Source organism: Parus major, chromosome 23 (assembly GCF_001522545.3).
Source record: "Parus major isolate Abel chromosome 23, Parus_major1.1, whole genome shotgun sequence".
Taxonomy (NCBI): Eukaryota; Metazoa; Chordata; class Aves; order Passeriformes; family Paridae; genus Parus; species Parus major.
The window spans coordinates 1579874-1591056 of NC_031791.1; the positions used below are offsets into that span (position 1 = coordinate 1579874).

General features: G+C 54.1%; 1 protein-coding gene across 1 annotated transcript in view; it reads right to left on the reverse strand.

Moving 5' to 3' along the window:
* Window positions 1–11183, reverse strand: part of MACF1 (microtubule actin crosslinking factor 1) — a 156033-nt gene that overhangs the window by 8437 nt on the left and 136413 nt on the right. Inside the window, exons 75-92 of the mRNA XM_033519639.1 lie at window positions 10678–10806; window positions 10160–10333; window positions 9326–9481; window positions 9038–9244; window positions 8806–8925; window positions 8487–8656; window positions 8229–8388; window positions 7804–7998; window positions 7063–7191; window positions 6837–6980; window positions 6542–6730; window positions 6136–6253; window positions 5185–5348; window positions 3989–4151; window positions 3750–3904; window positions 3445–3519; window positions 2716–2733; window positions 753–870 (exon numbers count right to left, since the gene is read on the reverse strand). Of these exons, the coding sequence (XP_033375530.1) occupies window positions 753–870; window positions 2716–2733; window positions 3445–3519; window positions 3750–3904; window positions 3989–4151; window positions 5185–5348; window positions 6136–6253; window positions 6542–6730; window positions 6837–6980; window positions 7063–7191; window positions 7804–7998; window positions 8229–8388; window positions 8487–8656; window positions 8806–8925; window positions 9038–9244; window positions 9326–9481; window positions 10160–10333; window positions 10678–10806 (2584 nt within the window). The remainder of the gene's footprint in view (window positions 1–752; window positions 871–2715; window positions 2734–3444; window positions 3520–3749; window positions 3905–3988; window positions 4152–5184; window positions 5349–6135; window positions 6254–6541; window positions 6731–6836; window positions 6981–7062; window positions 7192–7803; window positions 7999–8228; window positions 8389–8486; window positions 8657–8805; window positions 8926–9037; window positions 9245–9325; window positions 9482–10159; window positions 10334–10677; window positions 10807–11183) is intronic.

Here is an 11183-nt window from a genome sequence, read left to right on the forward strand (position 1 = left end):
CAACCAAGCAGGGAGAAGGTCTGTGGGCTTCATCTCCTGGGCCAGCTGACGTGTGCCAGTGCTCCATGCTCAGGGGTGTTCAGACACAGAGCGAGGGCATGCACCGAGCCTTACACCGGAGGGATTCCGGAGCCGACGGATTACGGAGCAGAAAGCCAAGAGAGCAGGAGGGAAGTGGCTCGCTGAGATAACCAAGGGATAGAAACAACCTCGATGTCAGCGCTGCAAAGCGTGAAGGGCGGAGGAGGAGCAGGAAAACGCCCCGAGGGCTCAGCTCGCTGTAAATCATGCTGCTTTCAGCAACAGCCGTCGGGCAGCCGGAGCGCGGAATGCGGCAGCTTGAACAAGACACAGCCGAAGCAATTAACACCCCAGAGAGCCCAGGGAAACGTGGAGCACTCTCCAAAACACGCTCCAGACCCTGGCTAATCCTGCTCTGTCCCCTGCTCGTGGCTCCTGTCCAGCCCAGCGGCTCTGACCGCTGTCAAACCTCAAGGTTTTGGGAATGAGGCGACCCCAGCTCCACTTGTTGGGGTGTTAAAAGCATGGAAAACACAACCCTTCCCTCTTTCCCTGGATAAACACCGCCAGGTTTGCTGCAGCATCACCAAATCCGGTGATTCCACGTTCTCCATTTGCTTTTGGATCCGTTTTCTCCAGCTCCTGCCCATCTGGGTAACGACCCACACCGGTCCCCCAGCCACAAAACTCCCCTCCGTGGGTGGGAAGACTCTGATTGCACCAAGCCTCACCTCTGCACGGGTCATTCTTCACTAGAAACTCGTCCAGGGCCATCCATCCTCCGCCCACACGGACCATGACCGTGCTCCGCAGGATACGGACCAGCCGCAGCTGCTGGGAATCGCCGAACTGTGGAGCCAAGGAAAAGCTCAGGGAAAGGGGAACAACCAGGGGGATGCAGCTCCTTCCCTCCCCAGGCTGCACCAAAGGCTTTCAGCCATCTGTTTCATGGTTTAAAGGCTTCTCCAGGCAGGTTCTGTTGGGATAACTGCAAGGTAATGCCAATTGATGAGGAGATTTCCTGCCTGGTTTGAAGCCGATGCGACCAATCAAAACCTTTTAAAGATTTATTTATTTTTTTTTAGAGCAGCAATTTTAGAATTTGGGGGTTGGATGGGTTTTCTCAGCCAGAATTGTAGTTCTCTGCTGGTTTTTTATTTTTTTTGTGAAGGAAACAGGCTGGCAGTGCCCTGACCCTGCTGGTGCAGCCCACGAGGGAAAGGTGCCAGGTGATTCAGCAGGACAAGCCGAGCCAGACACCTCTGGCCACCACCAAATCTGAAACCCAGGGGTTCCCCTGAGCCTCAGACTTGACCCCCAGCAGCCACAAAGCCCCTGCTGCAGCAGTGAGGATGTTTGGGTGAGTGCAGAGTGGTGGGGAATCCAGGCAGGAATCCCCAGCAAATGTTGATTAGTGATTGCGATGTTCATTAGTGGTTTGAAATGCCTGTGGGATCAAAAAAAACGCACCCTGGATCAAAAGCATGTGCTTATAAAGCTCCCCTCAATCTCCTGGGAGGGACATGGAGAGCCTGGCTTGGATGTGGCAGCTCTGCTGGTGCTGCAGACAGGTTTTGGAAGCAAGGCTGTCTCCAGAATGATCAAAAAAAGGGGAAAAACCCCAAATATTTGAACAATTTTCTTTGGGTGGAGATGCAAAAATCCGAGATCCAATGAAAACAGATTCAATGGAAACGGTGGCTGGGTCAGGGAAGGAGGTGACATCCCTGGATGACCTGGAGCACTGGTGGATCTCCCTGCTCCAGGGTCACACCAAGCTGTCCTTGTCCCAGAGCTGCTGGCACTGTGCTCACAGGCAGGGAAGGGAGCAGGGAACTTCCTCCCTCTCTCCAGGCTCTGTGTGAGGTGTCCTTCAAGAGCCAACCCCAGGGACAAATCAGTTCTCATGATTTTTCAGTTTTGGTTGAAAACACCTCAAGAATCAAAGCCAGAGCTCTCAAGAGCCACCCACTTCCAACATCCGAGTTTGTTTCATTTTGGGCATCTTTTGGGGTGTCTTTTTGGGTGGGCACCGTCACTGCATGTGAAAAATGAGAATTTTTTATCTGGGCAGGGGCAGTGGGGACACCAGAGGGACACCAGAGGGACATCAGGGGGACATCAGGGGGACATCAGGGGGACATCAGGGGTGCTCCAGCCCTGTTCCAAAGTGGACTGGGCTTATCCCAGGTGACGACACTCTCAGGAAACATGCAGGTTCTGGGAGGGGAGCTTGCCCCAGAGAGGAGTTACTCAGTGGGAGTAGCAGGGATGAGGTTTAGTCGTCCTACAGGATTACTCAGCGCTCTCATTCCATGGTGATTGCAGCCCAACCCCACCCTGAGCCTGGTGCAGGTGGTACCCCCTGGGCTGGCACACATCCACCTGTGTCCCCTGTTCATTCAGCACCATCAACATCCCCAGTATATCCAGGAGAGGAACCCAGAGGGAAAAATATCCCTGCTTTTGCCAAATCCTGCTTTTTCCATTGAATTTTTCTCTTTTTTCTGCCCGATCTTTTTTTGTTTTTGTTTTTGCTGGGGTGGCACTCCTCTGTACCAGGCTCTGCTGAGCAGCACTCCCAGATCACATCCTCCCACAGCACCACAGGACAGAGCAGCACCACAACACACAGAGCTACAGGGGTTAAAAAAATTCCAGAGGTGAGAGACAGCACCACAAGGTAAACTGTACCTGATTGCCGAGGAAGAACTACGGAGAGAGAGGAGATGGAGGGAGAGGGAAGGGGGAGAGGGGAGCAAAGTCCAGAGGAAGAGGAGGGGAAAGAAAAACAAGAAAAACATTTATGGGATTAACAGTGCAATAATAATGAAATCTGTTAACTGCAGGAGTCAGAAATCCGGGGGATTTGGGATGTCTGGGGGGAAGGAGAAGCTCTGGGAGTTTTGGGGCCGGTGCTGCCGGAGGGGGATCGGCTCCTCCCGGCTGGAACATCAACCCCAAACCCAGCTGGGGCAGGAAAAGTGGGAATTCTGCCGCCACTTCACCTCGGTGAAGGGCTTGAAACATAAACAGCAGCTCATTACAAAGAGATCCTGTCATGAAATTATTCTCCCTTTTTCGGGAGCGAGCTAAGAAAAACACAGGCACAAGGTACACTCCATCCAGGAGGGAAACTTCAAGGGCGGCTCCTGCCCAGTGAATGCAGCATTTCACGGGGCCCCCGGGCTGCCTGCCCCAGAACAGGGACACTTTTATGTTCTCCCAGTTCAGGGAACGCCCTGGGGCCAAGGATGGAGCTGGGAAAACACATCCCAGCCACCTCCACTGTGCCAGGGGATGAGGTCTCCGCCTCACCCCGGGTCCCCCCGTGCCAAGCTGGGCACCCCTGGGTGATCCCCCCTCCCTGGGTGGGAAGGGGGAGCGGGATCTGGGGGAGGTTTCCATCCCCCTCTGCCTTACCCGGTATTTGTTCTCGCCGATCTGCTCCACTTGGAATCTCTTGGCACACTTGCACTGGGCCACTTGCCTGGTGACCTGCCACCAGCAACACGAGAGTGAGGAACCAGGACTTGGGGACAAATCACTTCTCAGATAAAACAGCCCCAAGCAGCCTTTCCTTCCAAAACACGCTCAGCTCCGACCAATTAATTTAGCTCAGCGCCGCCAAAATCCCATTTTAATCTGATTTTTCTTTTCCCCACTGCCAACCCAAAGCCTGAACCACCCCCTACCCCGCTGAGCACCCCCTTTTTCTGCTGCTTCACCTCATCCTCGATCTTGTCAGCGTCAGTGGTGGGTCTGTAGGCGTCCTTGTTGGGGTGGAGGGCAGCCACAAACTCGTAGTAGTCGATGTAGCCGTCACCGTCGCGGTCAAAGATATCGGCCACCGCCGTCATCTCCAGCTTCGTGGTGGGGAATTCTGGAAGGAGAAGGCAATGAGGGAAGCTCCTCAGACAGAGCCAGGGATGCAGGAGCAGCAGGGCTGTGTTTTCCAGGGACTCACTGGAAGCCAGGATGCCGTCGATGAATTCCTGCCGGGTGATCTTCCCGTCCTGGTCCTTGTCGATGCGCCGGAAGAAATCCATCACCCGGGATTTCTTGTGGTTCATCCAGCGCATGTACTTCTTCCTCCAGACGTCAAAGTCGAAGTTTGCAAACTCCTTCAACTGGAAGGAAAAGCCAGGGAGGGTCAGTGGGGGAAATCCCAAAGGAGCAGCACCCACAGAACCACCCCAAAACCCCCCTTGGGGTGAGCTCCCGGCCCCACCGCTCCCTGCCCGCCCTCCTGGGAAGGTTTATCTGGGTTTATCCAGGTAATTCCCAGGGAGGAGCTGCCCAATCTGAATTCCCAGCACAGGACACACAGCGGAGCTGACAGCCAGAGTGTGGGTTGTGCATCCCAGGAGCTCGGGATGCAGCATGGGGACACACAGGCAGGGAGGATCAGCTACACAGACACACACACACATCATCTGCTCGGCCTTCTGGGGATGCTTCCTCACCCCAGCCACTTGCCAGGGAGGAATTCCCACTGCCAGCATCGTTTTGGGCATGGATCTCCCCTCTCCCCTTCCCTTTGAGCAGCCAAGAAGGGATTTCTTGCTCATTTTCCAGCTCTGCAAGTCCCAGCCTCACACACTCCAATTTAAACACCTTTCTTATCTCCCCACCCCAAAAGGACCCCTGTGACCCCACCAGCTCAAGCAGCTCACACCAAGGTAAGACAACAACTTTAAGGGGTTTTTTTTGGGTTATTTTGGTCTCTCTCTAAACATTCTTGGGGTGAAAAGCAACGAAGAAAAAACATGAATACGAAGGAGCTGAACTGACCTACAGCAAAAGCAACAAAAAACAACAAAAAAAAACCACTCACTTCTGGGCATAGCTGCTTTGTTAAGCATAAATAAAAACAAAAATGACATTAGATGGTTGGATAAAATAGAGACAGCAATTGTTAAACTAATTATTAGGAGGAAAGCAGGGCCTGGCTGTCATTAACTCTACAGATACCAAATACAGCGGCACGAAGTTAATTACTTAATTACCGAAGGGTTTTTAGCCTTAATATTTTTAGGAATATTTGATTTTTGGAAAGGCAGCAGGAACAGCCTGCAAGAGCTGGGGCAGCACTGATTTAAAACACTTCTTGCACCTCTCTGGGGGTGAACTCGCAGCTCCCACCCAGCCTGGGGCTGTTACCTCCTCCAGCCTGTCCAGGGCATCGTTGAGCTTCCTCTGCCTCTCCAGGGCCAGCAGCCAGACCTGCTGCCAGCGAGCTGAGAGCTGGTTTATCCTGGGGTTCTTGGTTTCTGACTGGGAGATGATGGGCATGGAGGGAGGAGCAGCCTGCCCCAAGGATTTCCCTGGGAAAAAAAAGGGGGAGAAGTTGTTTGAGGGGTTGTTTTGTGGGTTGTTTTGTGAGATGTTGTGGATGCTAACTCTGTGACAGAGAGCTTGTGAAACTGCAGGCCATACAGCTCTCTCAGTCCAGCCTGAGAAAGTGGCCTGGGAAATTCATGGAAAGAATTAAAACAATCCTCAGAGACAGAAAAGATCCTTGCAGGTGTTGTTTTCTGTCTCTTGTTTTCTTTGCAAGAGAAAGTCAGGGGTGAACCCCACTGACCAATGATGGTGATGTAGTGATTTACTAACCTATAAGAGTTTCCTTTCTGTACTTTCCATGAATCAGTCTATAAAACAAACCTGAAGTAATAAACTAGAGATATTCTCCTGACCAACTCCATGAGAGTCTGTGTCGCTCTCCCAGCCGTTCCTAATAGAGCGACAAGATGTGTTTGGGGTTTTTTTTTGGAAGGGAAAACCTCCCACGGCTTTGCTGGTTGCTGTCCCAAGGGATGCAGCGTCCCCAGCGAGGAGGACAGGGTGACAGACACCAGGAATTCGTGAAACCACATGAAAAGACCCCAAAACTTCATCCCAAAGCAGCTGCACGGAGAGGGAAGAGAGCAGCGCTGGCCCCAAGCATCCCCCAGGAGCAGCACACCCTGTTTTGGGAAACACCACCTGGATCCTCCCCTCCTGACAAGGCTCAGCCGCCTTCCTGAAGAGCAGGATGCCTTGTTAATTGATAATCAGAGCTAATCAGCTCCCTAGGAACTTCATTTCCTGCCATCCCAGGAGCAGACTCACTGTTGCTGCGGGACTTGTCGATGAAGGGCCCGTGCGGAGGCTCCGTCGCTTTTCTTTTGTAGGTCTTGGTCACCCGGTCCACGTCCGGCTGTTTCCGTGTCATCTCCTCCATAAAGGACTGTCAGAACACACAAAGGATAAAAAAACCCTTCCCAATTTCACCCTTTTTTTGGTTGCCAGCCCTCGCTGGGAATGTGGCAGGCCTGTGGAGGGAGGTGAGCATCAAGCACCAGCGACTGGGGGCTGTGGTTGAGCTGCTGCTCAGCGCTGGCTTGGATTTGCCAGGGCTGGAGCTCATCCCTGAGCTGGTTTTGCTCCAGTTGGGTCCCACGGTGCTTTAATAGGGAATTCCAGGAGAAGTTGGTGCCTCCTCCACCCAGGCAGCCAGGGGAAGCTCCCTCCTCACCTGGTGCTCAGAGATGAGCGCTTTGACCTGCTCAATATTCTGGGGCATGGGGTCCTGGTCCCGCTGGATCAGGGTGGTCTCAGCCCACTGGATCCAAGCCAGCAGCTCCTCCAGAAGCTCTGCATTGGCCACCAGCTCGGAGAGCGCCGACTCCAGTCTCTGCTGGTGCTGCTTTGCCCATGTGAGGACCTGTTGGAAACACGGGGAGACCACCCAGTGTCAGGGAAACCTGGAGCAGGACCCACGGCCATCCCTGGAACCACCTCCAGCCTGGAACTAACCCTGCAGGACTCACCTCCTCGAACCTGGCTCGGATGATGGTGATCCAGTGCTTGATGGTGGTGATGCAGTCGGGGTGGCAGGCGCCCAGGATGACCTCGCCCATCCCCACAGCCGCGTTCACGTCCGCCCTCTTCTCCTCCACTTTCTTCATGAACTCCTGGAAGCCCCAAAGGAATTATTTGGTGATGTTCCCCCTCCTAAACCCGGCCTGGGTTGTGTTTTTGGAGCTCCCCCGTTACCTTGTGGGCATCGATGAGGGCCTGCAGGGCCTCGGCGTCGTCCGGCAGCGCTCCCCGAAAGCGCAGGGACTGCTCGGCTTCCGAGAGCCACTCCAGCAGCATGTGCACGGCTGTCCTGAACTCCTCAGCCTGCAGCAACAACAGCACAGGCAAAAGTCAGCCCTCCACCTCCCCAGACAGCCTGCTGCATTGGCTCCTGGCAGCTGGAGTGACAACAGGGCTTTAAAAACGCACAGAAAGGGGGAGACAGCCCTGTTTGGGACTGGGGTTTGGGCTGCCGGGTCCTGCAGCACTCAGGCACCTCCCTCCCCTCAGCATCAGCTGCACTGAAGAAGGAAATGTTTTTAAAAACAGCACAAGTGCTGTATCCTGAGCCATTTGGCAGCTGGGTGGTTTATTCTGTAAATTGTCTACTTGACGTAAAAGCTGTTTAAAAGCCTTTGACCGTTTTGGTTGTGTTATTTTTTTTAGCTTCAGTGGAGCCTCTCTGGACACTGGCAAACGCCAGCCTGGCCTGTCTGATCACTGTTGTGCACACCAGTGAGATCCTTCCATCCTCCCTTTTCAAACCAGCCTTCATCTGCTCATCTTTTAGGAGAACTGATATTGTTTCTGCAGGAACCACTGCAGGGCTGGCGTGTCCTGCCTGGCCAGGGCAAAACCTCATCCCCCAGCTTGGAACAAACCCAGAGCCCAGCAAAGCGCCCCAAGAGAGCTCCCAGCCCTGGTTTTTCTCCTCACCTGCTTCAGGGCCTGCTCCAGGCGGGTTTGCTTGGACACAGACAGCTTGCAGACGGTGTCCCAGCGGTTGCTCAGCTCCTGCAGCTGCACCTTCACCCAGGTGGTGTCGTCACGGCTGTTCTCGATCAGCTCCCGGCCCGAGCGCTTCAGCACCTGCACCGTCCCCGTGCGCTTCCCCAGCTCCTTCTGGAACACCTGGGTGGAGACAGCAGAGGCTGAGCGAGCTCAGGCAGCTCCACTCCTGTCACATTCCCGGTACTGTGGAAGTCCTTCTCATTTTTTTGCTGTTTTTCCCCTCTTTATGCAGGAAGGCAGGACAGGCGCTCCTGCAGTGAAGCACCGACTCTGCGTCGCTGCTCTTCGGCTCCTGGGGAGGACAAACCCCACTCAGGCCTTGGAGAAGAGCTGGGGAGAGCTGTTCTCACCTTGTGAGCATCCATCAGGTTCATGACCAGATCCAGGTCCCCGTGGACGGGCTGGTCCTCGGCCAGCTGAGGTTCCACCTTGTAGAGCCAGTCCACCAAAGCCTGCAGAGCATCCATGAACTGCCCCGAGAACAGCAGGGCTTCTTCCAGCTTGTGCTGCCTGGAAAACAAACCTCCCAGTGAGCTTTAGTCACATCCCAGTGACCTCCAGCCTCTCCATGAAACCCCTGTGGCACACAGCCTTGGGGCTGGCCTCACCTTTCCACGGATTTCCCACACACCGTGTCCCACTTATCCCGGACTTCTCCCAGCAGGTTGTCCAGCTTTTGAGTGTCATCTGCAAGCAAGGCTTTTTCCTTGAGGGCTCTGCCTGTCCTGATGGTGGTGTCGTAGACAGGCTGCTTCCCACCCAGAGTCTTCTGGAACTCCTGGGAAACGGAGAGAAAACAAAACGGCTTCAGAGAGCCTGGCCTCGGCTCTGAGGATTCCCAGATTTCCGTGGCAATGTGCTTTTCTCCTCTCCCTGCTCACCCTCCCAGCAGAGCCCCTTCCCAGCCTGGCTTTGGCAGAGTTTCACCTTGTGCTTGGAGAGCTGGAGCTTGATTTTGTCAGGATCATTGGAGATCTCCAGCTCTGAGTCCAGGTGGTTCTCTGCATCCTCCAGCCAATCAATCAGCTTCTTCCAGGCTTCGTGGAACTGCAAGGCAACACAAGCAAGCCTGAAATTTCCCCCTGCTGGTGTCCCCAGTCCCTCTGTGCTCCTGCTGGCCATTCCTTGGGGTCTGTCACACTCTTCCCACGCCTCTCACCTGCTTGGCTCTCTTCCTGGCGTCATCCAGAGCCCGTCCCCGCTCCACCGAGCGCTGCACCACCTTCTCCCAGCGGGACTGGACGCTGACCAGCAGGTTCTTGATCAGCACCACGTCCTGCTTCTGGCTGAGGAACTTCAGCTGGTTCCCGGTCTGGTCCAGCTCGATGATGCGATCCCGGTGCGCGTTCACCTCGTTGGCGAACACCTGCCGACCACAAAGGGTGTCAGAGGGGAGGGATGTCACCTGGAGAAGCCACGGGGGAGGTGAGGGAGCCAGGGTGGGCACCTTGTGCTCGTCGATCTGGGCCAGCACGGCGGCGAGGATGAGGCTGGGGGGTGGTGCGATGTTCAGGCTCTGCTCAGCCAGGGTCAGCCAGTTGATGAAATCCTGGAGGGAGTTCTGGAAGTCTGTGGCCAGGGCCAATGCCTCCTCCAGCTTCGCCTGTGGCAGCGGGGAGGGAGAGAAAGAGAGGGAAAAAACACAAAACACGGAGGGTGAGAGCTCTGATCTGCAGACAGAGGCGGCCTTTGTGTCCCTGCAGCAGGAACCTCATCACACCCCCGGGAACACCACGGGCTTGCCAAGGGGAGGGGGCTGCAGTGAAAGGATTTCTCTCCAAACAAGAATGGTCCCTGGAAGGGGAGCCCTCCCTCGGCACACCAGCAGCTTCCTGGGGAAGGAGCTCCGTGGGGACAGGGCTGGGTGGATGGGGGGATGATATCCTGATGGCAGCAGCTGCAAATTTATTCTGGGCCCAGGCCACCGAGGCCCTTGTTTTATCTCATCCCTGGCCAAAAGCTGAGGATGGAGTCAGCTCGGAGGAGGCTTTGGCTTGACCAACAAAGCCTGCCTTTGAGAGCTGCAGGAGGCTTCTTCCCACCTCCCTAAATTAACCCAAAATGCCATTTCACTCTCGTTTTCCCTGTGATTTAACCAATTCTGATGTGAAAACACCCCACTCTAACAGCTTGACAGAGCCACCTGAAAACAGACTCCACCTTCACGACCGAGGGAGGCGGAGGAGAAAATCCCAACTCCAGCTTTGTGTGGGACAGCAGAGTGGGAACACAGGGAGCAGCTGGGGCAGGGCTGGATGCATTTTCCCCTCAGGGTTTTTACCTTTCTCTCCTCCATCTTGGTGCTGACCAGACACCATTTCTGCTCCAGCAGGGCCACGCTCTGCTCCGTCTTGGAGCCGGAGCCGGAGTCGTCGCGGTTGAGCAGCATCAGCCTCCCCTTGGCCAGCAGCTGGCTGTAGACATCCTCCTTGGCTTTCAACTGGCTGTACAGCTCCTGCAAAGAGCCAGGTTATTATTATTATTTAGGAAATAAAAGCTCAGAGAGGGAACACGTCGTGCTGCAGAGCTCCAGGCGATGGGAGCACGAGGTTGGGAAGTGACAGCAGAGCGACACTTTGAGCTGGGGAAAGGTGGGTAAAACACCCTGGTGATTGTTCCAGGCATCAAGTGCAAAGTGATCTGTAAGAGGAGACCAGAACAACCTCTTTTTTCCCCCATCACATACAGAAAGGAGAAGTTTTGATGCTGACATTTGACAGGAACTTGCTGAATTCAAAGCATTGCAAAAAAAAAATATAATAAAAAAAAACCCCCAAAACATCTCTGCTGAGAAATTACCATGTGGGCATTGAGCTGCTCCCGGGCAGTTTCTGGCAGGCCTCCTGTGGGTTTTGATGCTGACAATTGGCTCTCCATCCTCGTTAGCCACAGGAGGAAGTCTTCAATCTCACCATGGAAACCCTGAGCCTGTTCAGGAACAGAGAACAGCCAGGATCAGATGACATCAGCCACCATTGATCTGTGTTTGCTTTGAGGGCAGATAAAGAGGCAGAGCTGGATGTGCCAGCGTGCTCAGGAGGGTGAGACGTGTCCACAATCCACAGGTGTGCCTGCTCCCCACTGCAGGCACTGAACCACAGCAGCCACAGAGAAACTCCCATAAAACAATCCAAAAATTCCATTAAAATAATACAAAAATTCCCATAAAACAATAAAAAAACTCCCATAAAGTAATCCAAAGACTCCCATAAAATAACCCAAAAACTCCCATAAAATAATCTAAAAACTCCCATGAAATAATCCAAAAACTCCCATAAAATAATCCAAAAACTCCCATAAAATAA